The sequence below is a fragment of the Aulostomus chinensis genome, chromosome 7, assembly GCF_037954235.1.
Source record: "Aulostomus chinensis isolate RoL2024-O1b breed Wild chromosome 7, RoL_Achi_v1.0, whole genome shotgun sequence".
In the NCBI taxonomy this organism is placed as follows: domain Eukaryota; kingdom Metazoa; phylum Chordata; class Actinopteri; order Syngnathiformes; family Aulostomidae; genus Aulostomus; species Aulostomus chinensis.
Window position 1 is genome coordinate 14064983 of NC_141326.1, and position 18942 is coordinate 14083924.

At 46.2% G+C, this 18942-nt stretch overlaps 2 protein-coding genes and 1 long non-coding RNA gene across 3 annotated transcripts; 1 reads left to right on the forward strand and 2 right to left on the reverse strand.

The window, feature by feature from the left end:
• Window positions 1-152: 152 nt before the first annotated feature.
• Window positions 153-8987, reverse strand: LOC147258642 (beta-2-syntrophin-like). The gene is made up of 5 exons (XM_086207745.1): window positions 8496-8987; window positions 8322-8385; window positions 7979-8098; window positions 7164-7354; window positions 153-287 (listed from the first exon to the last, which is right to left on the reverse strand). The coding sequence occupies exons 2-5, from the start codon at window positions 8323-8325 to the stop codon at window positions 195-197; spliced, it is 408 nt and encodes a 135-aa protein (XP_086063871.1). The 5' UTR covers window positions 8326-8385; window positions 8496-8987; the 3' UTR covers window positions 153-194.
• An 846-nt stretch (window positions 8988-9833) lies between these two features.
• Window positions 9834-16492, forward strand: LOC147258643 (uncharacterized). Its single transcript, XR_015117009.1, has 3 exons — window positions 9834-10276; window positions 15674-15766; window positions 15902-16492. It is a non-coding gene; the product is annotated as an uncharacterized LOC147258643 (long non-coding RNA).
• LOC147258644 (sentrin-specific protease 1-like) lies at window positions 15818-18846 on the reverse strand. The gene is made up of 6 exons (XM_086208593.1): window positions 18237-18846; window positions 17924-18078; window positions 17738-17814; window positions 16657-17562; window positions 16365-16562; window positions 15818-16118 (listed from the first exon to the last, which is right to left on the reverse strand). The coding sequence occupies exons 1-4, from the start codon at window positions 18325-18327 to the stop codon at window positions 16776-16778; spliced, it is 1110 nt and encodes a 369-aa protein (XP_086064719.1). The 5' UTR covers window positions 18328-18846; the 3' UTR covers window positions 15818-16118; window positions 16365-16562; window positions 16657-16775.
• Between the last annotated feature and the right edge of the window lie 96 nt (window positions 18847-18942).

The following is an 18942-nucleotide window of genomic DNA, read 5'->3' on the forward strand; positions in this document are numbered from 1 at the left end:
CAGACAAAAGAACTTGGTGGTTACATCATCCGGTGGCGCCACCTCTGGCCAAACTGTAGCCTTGAACGGACAGATACAGAACATAAGAAGAAATAATAGCTCGACCCCCATTATTAGCATTCTGGAAGCACCCCTCCCACCCCCACCCCCCAGGGCTCAAAGGCGACCTCTCGTTGGCCCCGCTGTTGGTTCCTTCACGTCAGCAGACCCATGCGGGTGAGCTTGGCAGACAGGAAGGAGTGGAGGACAAACACCACCGGCTTTGGACCGGAGTGGAGGTCAAATACCTGAAAGGACGGAGAGGGGGAGGAGTTAGAGGAAGGTCATGGCCCGGTGGTTGTGACAGGAAAAGAGAGAGATGAGAGAATGTAAATATTTTGGGTGATGAGAGATCCACCAACATGCTTAAATGGGAAGGATTTTATGGATTCTGCTTTGGCTCCATTTACTGGCAGACGAAGCCCTAAACTAAACCCAGGCAAATAAAAAAAATATGGCTGTCAAGTCATGCATTTTTAAAATTATACACACACATAGAAACGTTACTCCAAAGCTTTACATTTGTTGATTTCAACAGACTAAACTACCAGCATCACAACAGACAGGAAATTTGTAGGGCTGTAATCTCCCAGTCCACTGGTCGATTTATTAGTCAATACGTTCTGGTTCGACCAAAATTGTGATTGGTCAGTTTTTTTGCCACGTTAATTTCATCAGGAGGAAAGTACCAAGTGCTAATGGGGGGGCATTCAAAGCACCCCTGTTTCACAGATAACAATCCATCTTACCAGATCGCAACAGCCCATATGGACAAAATATTTGCATGGCCTGCTGTTAAGACAGAGGACGTTCAGGCGTTGAATGAATTTGCTCTGTTCCTCAAACGATGCTGCAATGCTCTGACTGAGATACAGTACATGGAGGAGTTGAATATTCAAAGCAACATAAGGAATGTCATCATGAAGTGGCCATACAAACGAAGGGAAAGATGGAGGTCTGCAGCCTGTGACATTCAAGAACGACGAGGCTCCAGAGCCACATTTCCGGATACGGTGAGCTTTCTGGAGAATCAAGTCAAGATCTTGTCTCATCCCCACTTTGGTGATATTTCAGATCCACGTCCAAGCACATCAACTCAGTCTGTTAACAGGAGCAAGCAGCTAACAAGGAGCAACATCAAAGGAAGCAGCTTTGCAACAACCGTTGCAGTTAACAACCACGATGCACCTCCTAAGCCCACAGCGAACAAGATGCAAAGGCAGTCCATAACATCTAAAGAGCTGTCAAAAGAAGCCTGTCTTGATTGCAAAGAACCACATCTACTATCCAGATGTTCAAACCTGAAGAAAATTCCTCATAGGGAGAAAATTAATTTTTTGAGAGACGAGGGAATCTGATCTGGATGTTTAAAGGTCAGCCATATGAGCAAGGAATGCAGAAGTCGTCTGTCATGTGATGAATGCAATCTAAAGCACCCCACTATTCTGCTCATTCACAATGAAGACAAAGGCAACAAACCTCAAGAAAAACCAGTGAGTAGTGCACTTGTCTCCCTGCAAGCAGGTGTTTGTACTTGGGCCGGAGACCAAGACTGTACTCGTTCCATCATTCCTGTGCAGTTGAAGTCTGTGAAAGGAGAGAAGGTGTTACAGACCTATGCCTTCTTAGGTCCTGGAAGTACAGCCACCTTTTGTACCACCAGTTGCATGAAGAAGTTGAATCTACAGGGCACAAAGACTTGCATAATGTTGCGCACCATGGGCCAAGAAAAAGTGGTTGAAAGTCCGATTCTTACAGGGCTGGAGGTGTCAGGGCTGGATCATAACCTATTTGTAGAGCTCCCAGAGACATTCACACAAGAGACAATTCCTGTGTCAAAGAACAACATTCCAACTCAACAAGATATTGAGAGATGGGAATACCTGAAAGATATTAGGATCCCAGAACTGGAAGCTGATGTGGAAATCTTGATTGGGACGAATGCAATAAAACTCATGGAGCCATGGGAAATAATCAACAGCAAAGGTGATGGACCTTACGCCGTGAAGACCCTCTTGGGGCGGGTCATCAACAGACCTTTAAGGGGTAATAATGGTTGTCAGAGAAGCTGTTCGACCATATATGCCAATAGGATATCCATCGTCAGACTGGAGGAGCTGTTGGTTTCTCAGTATAACCAGGACTTCAGTGAGAAAATCATGGAGGGAAAGCAGGAGATGTCAAGGCAGGATCTGAGATTCATGAAGATCATGGAAAGGTCCATTTGCAGACAGGAAGGTCGTCATTGCATGGACTCGCCCTTCAAAGTGGATGACATCACCATGCCGAACAACAGGTGCATCGTTGAGTAACGCAGTCAAAGTCTCAAGAGGAAGTTTGAAAGGAATAAGAGCTATCAGGAGGAGTACATAGCGTTTCTTACTGAAATGATTGACAGTGGATATGCAGAGGTGGTTCCTCAAGGCCAGTTGGAAGGCAGAGAGGGAAAGGTGTGGTATCTCCCTCATTACAGAGTCTATCACCCAAAGAAGAAAACCTTACGAGTGGTCTTTGATTGTGGAGCAGGATTTAGAGGAACCTCTTTAAACTGTCAGCTTTTGCAAGGTCCTGACCTCACTAATTCTCTCTTTGGTGTTTTAACAAGGTTCAGACAGGAGGACGTTGCTCTGATGACAGAAATCCAAGCTATGTTCCACCAGGTGAGGGTGTCAGAGAAGCACATGGATTTCTGCGCTTCTTCTGGTGGCCAAGAGGAGATACGTCACAGAGTCCAGTGGAACACAGAATGTGAGTGCACATCTTTGGAGCAGTTTCATCACCAAGTTGTGCCAACTATGCTTTGAGGAGGACTGCACAGGCAAGAAGGACGACTTCAAAGTGGAGGTGACTGACACTATTTACAACAACTTTTATGCGGACGATTGTTTGAAATCCCTGCCCACAGAAGAGGATGCACTGCCACTGGTTATTGATCTTGTTGACATTTGTGCAAAGGGAGGATTTCAGCTGGTAAAGCGGACCAGCAACAGTCGAAAGGTGTTGTCATCTATTCTAGAGGTGAAGCGGTCCAAAACAACCAGGCAGCTTTGCTTGGAACAAGATGACTTGCCAGTGAAGATGGCACTTGGGTTGAGTTGGTGTGCTGAGAGTGACACTTTTACATTCAAGCCTGAGGTGGAAGAGACCACATACCAGAAGAGGTATTCTTGCGATTGTCAGTTCCATCTATGACCCATTAGGATTTTTGTCACCACTCACCCTGTTGCCAAAGATGATGCTGCAGGAAATGTGTCGGGAAGGCATGTCATGGGATGATCCTTTACCCCCCACATTCTCACAGCAATGGGCAGAAGGGCTGTTTGATCTGGAGAAAGTGGTGGAGTTTAAGGTAGATCGCTGCATCAAACCAAAAGATTTTGGAGAACCCACACATTAGCACAGTTACAACATTTTGGGGATGCTAGCGACCGTGGTTACAGCACAGTGTCCTGTGTGAGGTTGGAGAACCAGGAGAAATGGACACATCTTGCATTCATGCTGGGCAAAGCTAGAGTTGCACCGTTAAAAAGAACAACAATCCCTCGCCATGAACTTACTGCTGCTGTGCTTGCAGTTAAAGTTGACAACATGCTCAGTGAAAGAGCTGTCGTTGCAGTTGGAGGAGTCCTGCTTCTGGACTGACAGTCAGACTGTGTTGAAGTACATCAACAATGACACCAAAAGAAGAAGAAGGAGAGAATCATTCCGGACCCGTCTTTTTTCACCAATGTAGGAGTGGACTACTTCGGGCCCATTGAGGTCAAGAGAGAACGTGCTTTGGTCAAAAGGTACGGAGTGATATTCACCTGCATGGCAAGCAGGTGAATATTTGGAGGTTGCAGATTGTCTAGACACAGACTCCTGCATCAACGCCATACGAAGATTTGTGTGTTGCAAAGGTCCAGTGTCCAGGTTGAGGTCAGACAATGGCACAAATTTTGTCGGAGCAGCCCGAGAGTTAAGAGAAGCCTTGGCTGCCGTAGACCATAGCAAGATTAAAGGTGCTCTCCTGCAGAAGGGAATTGATTGGATGTTCTGCCTCCCATCATGGCGGTGTGTGGAAGCGACTCGTCAGGATGGTTAGAAAGGTCTTGTTTTCTGTTCTGCGACAGCAATCCTTGACTGATGAAAGCCTGCGTACTATCCTGTGTGAAGTGGAGGCTATTCTCAATGACGCCCTCTAACCAAGGTCTCTGATGATGTCAATGACTTGGAAGCTCTCACTCCAAATCATATTCTTTTGCTCAAAGGTAAACCCACTCTTGCTCCTAGCCTCTTTCAAAAGGATGATGTTTACATTAAGAGAAGATGGAAGCAGGTTCAATACCTTTCAGATCTGTTTTGGAAGAGGTGGATGAGGGAATATTTGCCACTACTGCAGGAACGGCAAAAATGGATAAAGCCTCAGAAAAGTTTAATGATTGGAGACATTGTTACTCTTCCCATAATCCATGAACCACAAGGAGCTGTTTGATCCATGACAACAACAAAGACTTACCCGAACAAGAAAGGACTTGTTCGTGCAGTACAGTTGAAGACAAAGACAGGGCATTTGGAGCGGCCCATATCCAAGCTCTTCTTCCTTCAGGAGGCAGTGGAAAGGTCATGACCCATCTTTGAGTCGCATGTGTTGGAGGATCTTGACTCAGACGGAGGAAGACCGAAGATTAGGTTGCTTTGTGACTCCTTTATTGCTTGGTATAGTTGTTCTATCATCACAATTAGGGGCCGGTGTACAGGAGCCACATCTCTTTATTTGTTTGTCTCTTGGGTTTTCGTCAGGTCTCCACGGGTGGCAGTGTAGCATTTTCTTTATAATCACTGGTGCAGGTACTCAGGTGGTGCATGAAGGTGGAGGGTCATGCAGTTTTTACCGCTCGCTCAATCACTCGCTCGCCAAGCTCACTCACCCCACCTCAGGTCAAAGACATCTGCAGTGTGGCAGCATTTCACGAAAATAGATCATGGAAAAAAAAAAAAGTCAAATGCAAAGTTTGCAAACAACAGTTTGCATATCACAGCTCCACTGCAAACACAACGGTGTATCACCTAAAAACGGAAATTTAACTTGTCCACCTTAGGTTGCCCCATCAGTTTTGAGTATATGAACATACCAGAATTGACATTTCAATGTTTGAGTCTAAGAATCGTTTTTGTTTTAATTGTAAAAATTCTTACAGTTGACTTGCCTTTTGTGTTCAAGAGTAAAGCTTTAAGTTAAAAGTCTATTTGTGTCTCAGCCGCGATGCCGAGCTCCTGTGTTGCTCCCATGCTCCCATTAGGTGACATAATCCGGAAGCACTCGATCAACTTCCACTGTTATGCAGATGACACACAACTTTACTTGTCGATGGAGCCAGACGACACAGGCCAGCTTACTCATCTGCAAGACTGCCTGAAAGACATTAAATCCTGGATGTCCTCTAACTTCTTAATGCTCAATTCAGATAAAACTGAGGTAATCATTTTTGGACCTAAACACCACAGGGACACACTCTTGAATCGGATCTCTACTCTAGATGGCATCACCCTAACTCCGAGTACAACTGCAAGGAACCTTGGGGTCATTTTTGACCAGGACCTTTCCCTCAGCTCCCACATAAAGCATGTGACTAGGACCGCCTTCTTCCATCTGCAAAGTATCGCTAAGATTAGGAATATCCTTTCCCATAGTGATGCTGAAAAACTGGTGCATGCATTTATCACTTCTCGGCTGGACTACTGCAACTCTCTCCTGTCAGGATGTCCTAAATACTCTCTAAAGAGTCTCCAGCTGGTCCAGAACGCTGCAGCAAGGGTTTTGACGGGAGTTAAGAAGAGAGAACACATCTCTCCCACTTTAGCTTCGCTCCACTGGCTTCCTGTAGGATCTAGAATCGACTTCAAAGTCCTTCTGCTAAGGCTCTCAATGATAAAGCTCCATCCTATTTGAAAGAGCTCATTAGTCCCTACTGTCCGACCAGAGCACTCCGCTCCCAGAATGCAGGTCTTTTAGTGATTCCCAGTATCAATAAAAACAGACTGGGAGGTAGAGCCTTTAGTTACCGGGCTCCTTTACTGTGGAACCAGCTCTCTCCATGGGTCAGAGAGGCAGACACTTTAACTACGTTTAAGTCCAGGCTTAAGACCTTCCTCGATGACAGAGCCTTCAGTTAGGACTGGTTCAGGTAGCTCTGAACCATTGATAGCTATGCTGCTACAGGCTTAGACTGCTGGGGGACACATCAGGTTACATGGAGCCCTTCCCTCCTCTCCTCTCCTCTCCTCTCCTCTCCCCCTCTCTCCTCCTCTCCTCCCTGCACATTTTTGGAACTGTCACTACCACTACTTGTTGCACTTTGCAGTTTGGCCTTGGTGTCTTGGTCTCTCTGTGTTTCCACAGATCCACCAGAGCCCCAACCGCCGCCTGCATCGCCCCCCCCCCCCCCTTATTCCCTACTGTTACACCGGCCTGCGCTCCCCTTCCATGAACCAGTCTGCCATGCAGTCCCCCATCAAGCTGGCTTGCTCTCCCTGCCTCCCCTTCCAGAAGCTTCCTTCTTCAGCTGTTATTAACATTTCCATGTTTCTCACATTCTGCACTGTAAACTGTTTTCTTGTCTGTAGCAACATCTACTGCACGTCTGTCCGTCCTGGGTGAGGGATCCCTCCTCTGTTGCTCACCCTGAGGTTTCTCAGATTTTTCCCTGTTAAAAGGGTTTTCTATGGAGTTTTTCCTCAGTCGATGTGAGGGTCTAAGGGCAGAGGATGTTGTTATGATGCCATGTGAAGCCCGTTGAGACAAACTGGTGGTGAAAACGGGCTCTACAAATAAAATTGCCTTGCCTTGCCTTGCCTTGCCTGTGTTCAGTCTCGCTCTGTGCGCAGGACAAATGATGGTGTCGGTCAGTTATTATAACGTGACAAAAACAATTGTCTAAATATTCCTAAACCGGTTTTGTGCTGACAGTTGACACAGTATAGTATTAATATATAAAATTAGTCGATTTTTAGTCGAAATTTGAGGGCTTCAGTCGACCGAGAATTTCTTTGGTTGATTACAGCCCTAGAAATTTGTTACATTGGCACATAAAGAGATATCATTAAACACCTTTACTCTGAAAAGACAATCTGTCGCAGTTTACCATTTCTCCCTCTGGGCCCCCAAAGTCAAGGTAAAGGTTGCGTATTCCGTCGTCTGCAGACATTTTGAGCTTCTCGTAGGGGTATCTGAAGAGCACGGCGCCCCCGGCTGGGTCGGCTGGCTCTCTCGTCACAGTGAAGCCCTTCTCATAGTGCAGCGTCAACCGAACATCTTGTCTGTTCCACGTGCAGCCTGGAGGAGGGAGCAAAGAGCAGCAGTGAGCGGGGCGAGAGCGAGTAGAGTAGGAGGGGTAAAAGAGAGAGTGTGTGTTCATAAGAGCCGGTGGCCTGCTGAAACCACAGGCGTGTATCTCGTCCACATGTAGATATTAGACTCGTTCTTTTATCAATGGATGTTTTCTCTTGTAAACACAACCTGTCAGCACAATGATGCACAAGAGCAAAGGTGGTTGTAGACACACACACACACACACACGAGGACCCAGGGTCTGAACCTATTGATGATGATTTGATCATAAAGCTTTAGTCTCCTGTGACATTTGGAGTCGTGCTTCTGTCCAGTTGATGAACACTAATTTAAGATTCTTTTCTTTCTGTTTGGGTCTCAACACTCAACAAATACTTTGTGTGTGTTTGCTGCTGTGTGTCTGCAGCGAGGGAGCTGGAGGGCTTCACGACAGGAGTGATACTTTCATATCAAACATAGAAGTTTGATTCATCGTTAATAAATAAATATTGACTTTGGTGATTTTTAGCAAAAGTTTAGCAATGGATGACAACCAAAAAGACTGAGGATTTCTCCTTCACTTTAACAATATTTTCAAACCTGCATTCTAGCTTCAAAGTGCAACAGTACCTGTAAAGAGGTGAGGGAATTTGACGGGCAGGATGACGGCTTCCTTCAGAGCTTCCTTGGCTCCCTCCAGTCCAGCCACATCATTCCACCTGACATTGGGCTTCTCCATTACAATAGCACCTACACACGCAGGTAGCAACAGATTCACAACTCTCTTCTGCAGACATGCGCGCGCGCGCGCACACACACACACACACGCACACACACACACACACACACACAGGTTAACTCTTCTGTAGACATGTTCCTACGAATAAAACTTTAGAACTTCCCTTGTCCCTGCATTAGTACGACTACCAGTACTGGAATCTGCTGGCTTCCATATCCATGCATTCTCACTCACCCATGAGTTGCTCCTGTAGTTTTTTTCCTCTCTGGGTTTTCACCGTCACTGTCACTGGTCACTCCTGGGCCACACACACACACACACACACACACACACACACACAAACACACAGGTTAACAGAAATTGACACTTAAACCTGTCCCCTGACAGACTTGGAGATAAACCACATACTTGTCATTGCTCTGTGCCTCCTTCACAGGCTTCTTGCCCTGTTTGTCTTTATTCTTCAGGTCATCTGAAGTGACATGACAAAACAGTGGCTAATGCGAGACTGTTAGCTAGCGAAGATGACGGCTCTGCCTCCTCGACCCCAAACAACACCAACATCCGAAACCACACACGGGCTCGCTAGCACAACTTCTGGCGGAAACCTACTTGACTACGTCAGTAAAAACAACCACAATAAAATTACGCTTTATGAATACTAAAGGTGAGAGAAAATGTTGAGGTTAAACTCGGATTACTGATGTTGTTAACGAGATCAAAATGTTTCTAAAGCGCACGCTGAGGACAGAGGCTTAACAAATGAAGGGAAAAAAGTAGCAGAAATACATTTTAAATTGAAAACATAACACGATTTCGGCTCATTTGACCAAAACTCGTATTTGACGAATGGAAACAATAGCAGGCAACTTCAGGGGGTTGCTGCTGCCACCTAGCGACAGGACTGTTGCAATGTTCCAAGTACATCTCTGAAAAACATTTTGAGCGCTGGAAAACTTCAAGCAACAGCGAGCCGGCTCTCGTCCGTGAGACGGCGGTGGAACCTGAGTACGGATCTGCAGAGCCGGAAGCTGCACTTCCGGGAGCGCATTTTCAGGACCGATTTCTGGGACACGTTTTTTTCTTTTCCCCCACAGCGCCACCTTACGAAGTGGAGGCCACAATTTCCTGAAAGGTTCCATCCGTCGTCATTTTCCGCTTATTCCTTACTAGTAAGGGTCGCGGGGGGCCGGAGCCTATCCCAGCATCTACGGGCAAGAGGCGGGGTACACCCTGGACAGGTCGCCAGTCCATCGCAGGGCCAACACACAGACACAGGCATTCACACTCACATTCATACCTACGGTCAATTTAGAGTATCAATCAGCCTAGTCCCCAAATTGCATGTCTTTGGACGGTGGGAGGAAGCCGGAGTCCCCGGAGAGAACCCACGCAGGCATGGGGAGAACATGCAGACTCCATACAGAAAGATCCCGCGCCCGAGCCGGTACGAGCCGGGACTCGAATCCAGAACCTTCTTGCTGTGAGGCCACAATGCTAACCACTGCCCCACCGTGCAGCCCTCCTGAAACGTTTATTCACCCAAATGTATGCAGCCTTTACCAATCTTTGTAGATTGCGACAGCCCCCTGCTGTTCCTTGTTGTAGGAGCCATACATGTAAGTCTATTCATTGCACTAAGGGTGTGTTCACTGGGTGTGGGCGGAGATTCCATCTGTGCCACAGCAGGTAATTGCTTAACCAGTTCACCTGGGCTCTATGTGGGCATGCACAGAGACAGAGGGGGTGAGCATGGGAGAGGATATCTTCTGTTGACCGCACTTTAGTAATACAATGTCACTCAGTAGCAACATCAGATGTGAATTGTAAGTAAGAAGATTAAATGTTCAGACCTAACCCTTTTTGGAGTGGAACTTAATTCCTTTTTACTATCAGCGAGTCATGCAACTGTCTCCCATTGTTTAGCCCCTCGCGGCCTCCCCTTTTTTTAGAATTTTTGCCGCAATACTCTAGTCAACAGAAGCTTCCTTTCTTGGTTATCCAAATGTGATTCCTGGTGAGAAACTGCATATTCCTCACGGATTTCTTGGATTCACCTGGAGCACTTTAGATTTCAGAGGAAACACTGAAAAGCTAGAACCACTGCTCCACTGGAGGGCTCTTTACTCAATCAACCTGACTGCTATGAGAAGGAAAGCCTCACAGCAACCAACTAAGCAACAGAAGCGGTATGTAGTAACTTTGTGTTCTTTCTATGGTTGTTGTTTTGTTTGAACACAATAAAAGTTACTGCCGCTCGTCCATTGGGGACATGTTATTTGCTGGTGTTTGGTGCTGATGATTTTGGATGTGTCTGTGCAATTAGCAATGGAATGTTTGCATCAGGGGATTGATTACAAAGTTGACTGGTTTTTTGGATCTGTGGATGTGTTTTTTGTCATTACTGGAAAATTGCAATGAGTGGATCAAGGTCAAGTTCTGATGTCAATGGTTTAAATATGAATGAACATAAGAGGGAAAGCAAACTCACAGCCAAGGCTTTGGCAAATAAAATTGAAACGCTTCAGAAAGAGCGCCAAGCAAATGTACGGAAAATAAAAGATCTTATAAAAACAATAAAGGTTCTCATGGAAAAGGATGATAATGCCAAACAAGTGCGATATCAATGCGATAACCTGATTCAAATGGTTGAACAAGCCACCAAGTCACATGAGTCTGTGACATTTCTACTTCCTGAAGAGGAACAGAGAAAACAAAATGAATGGTTTGCCAATGTACTCACATGCAATGAATTTATTGAGGATGTAAAGTGTTGGTTGTTTGAAGCTGAAACACAAATGAACAAAATTCATGACCAGCCAGAGCCGGCTGAAGGGCCAATTAAAGGGTGTCTGCCACATCAGGATGAAAATGAGTCTTGTATTTCAAATCATTCGCAAGATGGTAAAAGCTCTGTCATACAAGATGAAATTAAACCAAGTGACAGTGTGTCACAGGTAGGAAGTGTAAGGTCTGCAAAAAGGAGTGTTACTGGAAGTAGGACCAGTGGCTCGATAACTTCAGTACGCATTGCAGCTGAAGCTGACATGGCTGCTCTCATTGTGAGACAACGGATGTTTAAGGACAAACACGCTTCGGAGGAACAACTAAGGAAAAAAAAAGGAAGAACTTGAGCTTGAAATGGAAATAGCTGCATCAATGGCTAAAGTGAGCATGCTAAAGGGCACTGGAGGATCTGTTGTTGCAAGTAGGACATCAGTGAAATCTAATGGCATGAACTCTTATTTTGAAAAGGGACAAAGGGAAAAGCAATCACTGAGGGCGGATGCAGTTCCATTTGTGCCTAAATCTTCAGCTCAACCTTTTCAGGACCAAAGCAAGCATCCTGCGGCATTACCACCAAACCATAACAAGCAAACACAAAACAGCAGTGAGCAGGGTGACATAGATGCTGTATTGCAAAAGCAAAATGAAATAACATCTTTGTTGGTTCAGCAACAATCTCTTTATCTGCCTAAAAGAGACATTCAGCTTTTTGATGGTGATCCCCTGCAATATCACACCTTTTTATTGGGGCCTTCGAACACAGCATTGAACAGAAGTCTGACAACCCTAAAGACTGCTTATATTTCCTTGAACAATACACCAGAGGGCAGCCTAGGGAACTTGTCAGGAGCTGTCAGCATATGGCCCATGATGTAGGATATGCCAACGCTAAGAAGCTGCTTCATGAGCATTTTGGTAATGCATATAGTATTGCTTCAGCCTACATGGAAAAGGCTCTTTCATGGCCACCAATAAAGTCAGAGGATGTGAAAGCTCTGCAGGCTTACAGTCTTTTTCTGAGAGGCTGTTGTAACGCAATGACAGAAGTTGAATACATGCGTGAGTTGGACATGCCAAGCAACATGCTAAACATCATAAAAAAGTTGCCTTACAAACTCAGGGACAAATGGAGAACTGTAGCCTGTGAATGGCAGGAAAGAAATGGCTACAGAGCTACTTTCAGCAATATAGTCAACTTTATTGAAAGACAAGTGAGAATTGCTGGTGATCCACTATTTGGAGATATACAGGATACTTCTCAAATAGCAACCAAAGATACAAGGAGACCAAAATTTGAATCCCGTTCAAGGGTAGAGGGAAGTAGCTTTGCTACCACTGTTGCCAGAGTTGAAAGGAAGAAGGAGCCCGGAAACAGGAAAATGAATGAGAGGAGCTCAGCTGGAGCCAAGGTTTGTCTGTTTTGTGGTGATGGATATACACTGGAGCTGTGCTTTCAACTGGGAAAAAAGGCACACAACGAGAAAATTGCTTTCTTAAAGGAACATGGTGTGTGTTTTGGCTGTCTGCTCATTGGACATATGAGTAAAGATTGTACAAAGCGCCTTTCATGTAAAGTATGCAGCTTGAAGCACCCTAGCATACTTCATATTCATTCAAAGGAAAAACAAAAAGGAATCAGTGCAAACTATAGGAGAATCTGTGAGTGCATTGGGCAGCGCTCAGATCTCTGCTCAATCTAGTGGTCTAACAGGGGCCGGGGAGGAGAACTGTACACTTTCCATTGTACCCGTTCAAGTCAAGTCTAAGAAGGGACAAGAGACACTGATTACTTATGCCTTCCTGGATCCTGGGAGCTCTGCATCATTTTGCACAGAGCGACTAATGAACAAACTGGGTCTTAGAGGTAGAAGAACAAATATTCTCCTACGGACTATGGGTCAAGAGAAAGTGGTTGGAAGCCACATTGTCTCAGACTTGGAAGTATCTGGATTGAACCGCGATTGGTTTTGTCAACTGCCTGATATATTCACACAAAGGGACATCCCAGTACATAGAGGCAATATTCCTCGTCATGAAGATCTCGAAAAATGGACTCATCTGAAGCATATACAAGTAACGGAGATTGACTCAGATATTGATCTGTTGATTGGAGCTAATGTTCCGGAAGCACTAGAACCATGGCAGGTTGTTCGGAGTGCAAATGGGGGCCCATATGCTGTTAAAACTATGTTGGGATGGACCGTGAATGGACCTCTTACTGGAGCGGGAAGTACTTGTGGACGGCCAGATGTCACAGTCAATAGGATTTCTGTTGCAAGCCTTGACGAGCTGTGGAGGCAGCAGCTTAAGAGTGATTTCCCAGAGCGTAGTCATGATGAGCAGATTGGATTGTCAAGAGAGGATGGTCGCTTCATGGAGCATGTCACAAAGTGTGCGAAATTAGTGGATGGGCATTATTGTATAGGCTTGCCTTTTAAGAAAAGGAATGTAAATATGCCAAATAACAGGAGAGTTGCAGTTGAGCGAGCTCAGAGTCTTAAAAGGAGGTTTGATAAAGATGCTTCATTCCACGCTGACTATGCTGCTTTCATGACGGATATGCTTTCTAAAGGCTTTGCTGGGAAGGTGCTGGCTGAGGATTTGGAACGAAGTGATGGTAAGGTATGGTATATACCACATCATGGTGTATACCACCCCCAAAAGAAAAAAATCAGGGTCGTGTTTGACTGTGGAGCCACTTTTCAGGGCAGATCATTGAATGCACAACTCCTGCAGGGACCAGATCTTACCAGCACTCTGATTGGTGTTATGACCAGATTCAGAAAGGAGCCTGTTGTACTCATGGCAGATATTGAGTCAATGTTTCATCAGGTTAGGGTGCCTGCTCAAGATTCAGACTTGTTGAGATTCCTCTGGTGGCCTGATGGAGATCATAAACAGAACCTGGAAGATTTCAGAATGACTGTACATCTGTTTGGCGCTACATCCTCACCCAGTTGTGCAAATTTTGCCCTGAGGAAGTGAGCAGAGGATAATATGGAGCATTTTAGCCCTAAAGCAATTGAAACCATCCTGCACAATTTCTATGTCGACGACTGTCTTGTGTCGGTGGCTTCTGAGGCTGAGGCAGTAGCACTTTATCAGGACCTGTGTGCTCTTTGTGCAAAAGGGGGCTTTAAGCTCACAAAATGGATAAGCAACAGACGTGGAGTGTTGGCTGCTATACCTCCAGAAGAAAGAACAAAGGTGGTTAAGGATCTGGACTTGGACAATGACTCACTTCCTGTAGAAAGGGCATTGGGCATGCAGTGGTGTGTTCAGTCAGATCTGTTTAAGTTTAAGATCATGATCAAAGATCGACCCTTAACCAGAAGAGGTATTCTTTCCACGGTCAGTTCAATTTACGATCCATTGGGTATCTTGGCACCAGTGGTTCTTTCTGCCAAGAAAATTCTTCAGGACTTGTGCAGGAAGGAACTTGGTTGGGACAATGCAATACCTGTCTTAGTTGCACAAGAGTGGACTAACTGGCTGAAGGAGCTCCGTCAGCTTGAAGATTTTAAGGTGGTAAGATGCCTGCGACCGGTTGAGTTCGGGGAAGTTATTTCTGCTCAGTTACATCACTTTGCAGATGCATGTGAAAGCGGCTATGGAACAGTGACTTACCTGTTGTTACACGATGGCGACAGGCAAAGGCATTGTGCGTTCATAATGGGCAAAGCCAGAGTGGCTCCGGTAAAACCAATCACTATCCCTCGTATGGAACTGACGGCTGCAGTGGTTGCAGCGAGAATGGATAAGCTGTGGAGGAAGGAGCTACACATGCAGCTGCAGGACTCTGTGTTTTGGACTGACAGTACTTCTGTATTGAAGTACATCAGGAATGAGACTTCAAGGTTCAGAACTTTCGTTGCGAACAGGGTCTCATTGATACTCAGTCTGTCAAATCCATGTCAGTGGAGATACGTTAACACCGCCAGTAATCCTGCTGATTTGGCCTCACGGGGTATCAAGGTGGAATCACTGTTGAGAAATGAAATCTGGATGTCTGGACCTCAGTTTCTCATTGGGTCTGAGGAAGAGTGGCCTGCAAATCCTGATGGTTCTGGAGGAATTCCCCTAGATGACCCTGAAATCAAGACAAATGTGATGGTCAATGCTGTGCAGGCTGAAGTGGAGATGGATGCAGTCACCAGTTTAATAAATTGCTGCTCTTCTTGGACCACTCTGAGGAATACTTGTGTTTGCAGGTACAGTGGGCGGGACCTTAATCAGGAAGCACCTGGCCAGCAGTCTTCCTGAGTCTTTCAAAACGAGCCCTGGCAGGCTCGCTGTCTGTCTCTTTGAAGGACCAGGGGCCTCATGTATCAACGAGTTTTACGCAAGAAAAATTTGCGTACGCAAGGATCGACGCTCACGTTCAGATGTATCAACACGAAAAGTTCGTCGATTCTTGCGTTGTTTCTCGCAAACTCCGGAGGTGCCGTAGAAGTGTGCGGAAAGCCGATTCTTGCGTTAACTGCACTTTGGTCAGTTGGCGACACCCTGTGGCGAAGTTTGGTAACTGACATTATTTGACAACTGCACATACATCGCGTCCAAAAAGCCTTCCAGCGGGAGATGGCGGATCGTTCCAGGGTGAGTCAGTCGACCCTCAGCCGGGCCATGCCCTGGGTGGTTGACCTGATCATCAAACAGGCCTATATTAATTTGCAGCAGCAGCCGGATTCCCTAATGTCGAATTCTCTAATGACTGCACTCATGTTGCCATAAAAGCGCCGTCCCATGAGGAACACGCTGACGCTCATCGTAAGTGTTTCCACTCCATCAATGTGCAGATCATCGATGCGCAGAGGCTGGAGGGATGGACGCCAATCTCGGCCAGGCAGCCGTCATTGCACGCCAGAATTTCATTTTCACAGTGTGAGTGGGTAAGAAGCTACTACACGATTCATGAAGCCAGATTGATTTATTTTGTCCACGAAACGTTCCAGAACATTTATCAGGCGGTCGAGCCGCTCATTGATCCCCGTTATTCCCCTAATAATGTCCTCCTGCGACTACAGGACCGCCTGTATGAGGACCCTCCCTCTGGATCCGTGTGGGCCGTAGGATGCGCCGCTGGGTCCGGGTGGGCTGGAGGACCGTGTGCAGCTCGTCGGCCTGGTGCTTGTGCTGGGGCGGGGGGACGGGACGGCCCGAATGCCGCTGGTCCTGGCAGATGACCCTGAGCCGCTGAGCAACAGGGAACAGAAACACATCCTGAAGTGGCCTCAGTATCTCCTGGAAGAGGGAGAAACGCATGAAGATCAAACAGAATGTATGGTAACCTCACAATTCTCCACCATGACAACACAGGATAATGCAGTACATTTTCAGTTATAATGAATCAAAACGACGTGGTGTAAAATACAGAATTAAGTTAAGTTTTTGAAAACATTCTGAGTGCTTTGAGATACCAGGAGTCACTTCATTCATTTCCCATCATCTTTTTCAGTTTATTTATTTTCAGAAGCTAGAATTATTTACCGGTGTTGACTTTATCACTTCAAGACACTCGGATGAGTTATGGCAGAAACTTTGAGTTCTTGAGCCTCGGTCCCAGAATTATGTTTTTTTTCTCCAGTATTGTCTTGCTGTTGTTGTCTCTTTGTCTTTGCGTTGCTCCTGGTGGGTCAGTTGTGGTCTGTGCGTCCGTTGTTGGATGGGTCTTGACATGGAGATGTGCTGTAGTACAGGAAGATAAAGAGTTTAGCTTTACAGTGAGTGTTTGACTTATTACTGACAATCAATAACAAGATATTTGAAAGAATATAAGAACCTTTTGGACTGATGCTGGTGTCGAGGACTGGGAGGCGGTGCTTGGTGGTCCGGCAGCATCCTGAATTGAAGGCTCAGTTGAGGGTCGTTGAACCGCGGCAGCTGCTGAGCTGATGGGCATCACAAGAGCTTGCGGTTCACGATCTCCCACACCATCCGTCTCCTGAAGTACGGGATGTTGTCCTGGGAGAAGGTGATCGGCCTGTCTCTTGTGATGTACTCCGCGTACTTGCAGGTAAACATCCCGCAGTCGTAGCAATTTTTCTGCTGTGGGATTTTGCTTCTCTTCTTCCACTGCAGAGACCAGCCTGAGGTGTCCAACTTTGACCCTCTTCTGCTCAGGTGTTCCTGCTGCAGGTAATTAAATAAAGGTTTATGCACCCTTTGCTTTCCTCCCATGGAATCCAGGTGGGCGATGATTTTCTTTCTCAGGTCCACGACTGTAAGACACCAATGGTTGCCCAGATGAATGGGGACCAGAAGGATGTCCTTCGTAAAAATGTCCACCTTTCTGGTCCAGCGGCGAACTGAAGTGTATCCACCCTTAAGTAGCTGTGGATAAAAGAAGGTGCTGAATGCATACACGGATGGCAGGCTGGCGTCCTTGCTGCGCTCCATCAGCATATTCATGTAGAAGTTGATGATGTCATCATTCAGCCACTTTTGATGTCCGAGGGTCTTCAGATCTCTCCCAGTCAGCTGAAAACCAAAGCCCTCGCTGAGGACATCGTCAGGACGTCCTTGTAGTGCCTGGTCCACCTCGGCCTCCATGGAATTTGTGAGCTCGGGAAATTCTGTGTTCAGCTCCTCGTCATCCTGGGTCAAGTCGATGACCTCTGCCTTGTTTTCCTCACGGCGGACGGTAAACACAGACTCCACTGGCCTGGGAACACTGGTGTTAAGCTTCCTGAAACACAAATGAGAGCACATAGGGAGCATGAATTTGACGAAAATGACATCGACAACAGTGCCAAGAAATAAAATGTGAAACTGAAGCAAACTAGGATGAATGATTTAAGGTTAAATTCTCCATTGCATATTAAAGGCTAAAAATATGGCAATGTCCTGGACATGGTACTGACTCGGTGTGAGCTGAAGCAGCAGCAGGATGCCAGGACCCTGGATTGTTGGGCTTTGCTGGCAGAGGAAGGATTTCAACCTACAAAGACAGACACATCGACATTGTTGGCCAGTTGATACCAAAGATTCCCAATGAGACAAAGAGTCGCGGGGAAAGTTACAGCAGAGCCAAAACTGTCCCTTCTCACCTTCACGCGCTTCTTTGGTGGTTCTGGCTCACAGCTGGAGGCTTCGCGTGGCCTCTTTGTGCCGCGATTAAAGGACAGGAGGAAGGAGGAGACGGTCACAGTCGGGGCATCGTTGCTACGGGACTCCTTCAGAGGTGAGTCCTGCAGCATTTGCTCTGGAAACAGAGATGCAAGGTTACTTAGTTACTGTAAAATAACAACAACCAAATAACAACTACAACATCCACTATCAGAAGAGGTCCACCAGATACTGAGAGCCACAATGAAAGCATTTCTCAGGATCAAACAGTGAGGTTTTGCTACGTGAACTCACCATAAACCACCCGAGGACGTTTGGCGGGCGTCTCGGGAGACTCCTCCCTCTTGCGCTTCCGAGATGTTGGGTCACAACCCTGGGACTCCATCGGAAGGTTGTTTTTTGTTTCAGTCCTTTTGCAAAGCAGCACTCAGAGTTCAGCGTTCCTGATTGTTAACATCAATACGGGTCTCTGTTTGCTGATACACAGATTAGTCAACACGCAAGATGGCAGCCAGGATAGAGATGACAGAAGATGACTCTGAGATGACAGAAGATGACAGATGATGACTCTGAGATCAGTGATCTCAGGGAGCTGAGTGTGCTTTCAGTCGTTAGAGGCATAGTTCGCCAAAAAAAAAAACCTCACCCTCATGCCAGTTAAATGTTACTCAGTTGTTGTTTTTTAGACCACAAAAAAACACTGCTGGACCTCCACAGGCTCAGGCACTGCAGTAAAATCCCAAACAATGGAAGCAAATGGTGACCAATTTTCAGAAGAAAGAAAAATAGAACAAGCAACCAGAGGAGGGTCCTTGCACCCATCAGGGGATACAGTGGTTCAGGGGAGGGGGAGGTGGTGAAACCATCAACAATTGAGTTTTGCATAAAGAAGCAGACTCATGTGTTCACGATGCCGTCCAAAAGTCAGTTCACACATCCACCAGGTGGCGCTACAGAACACGCACGGCCATACATGATGTTGCTGAAAAGTGTTTGAAAA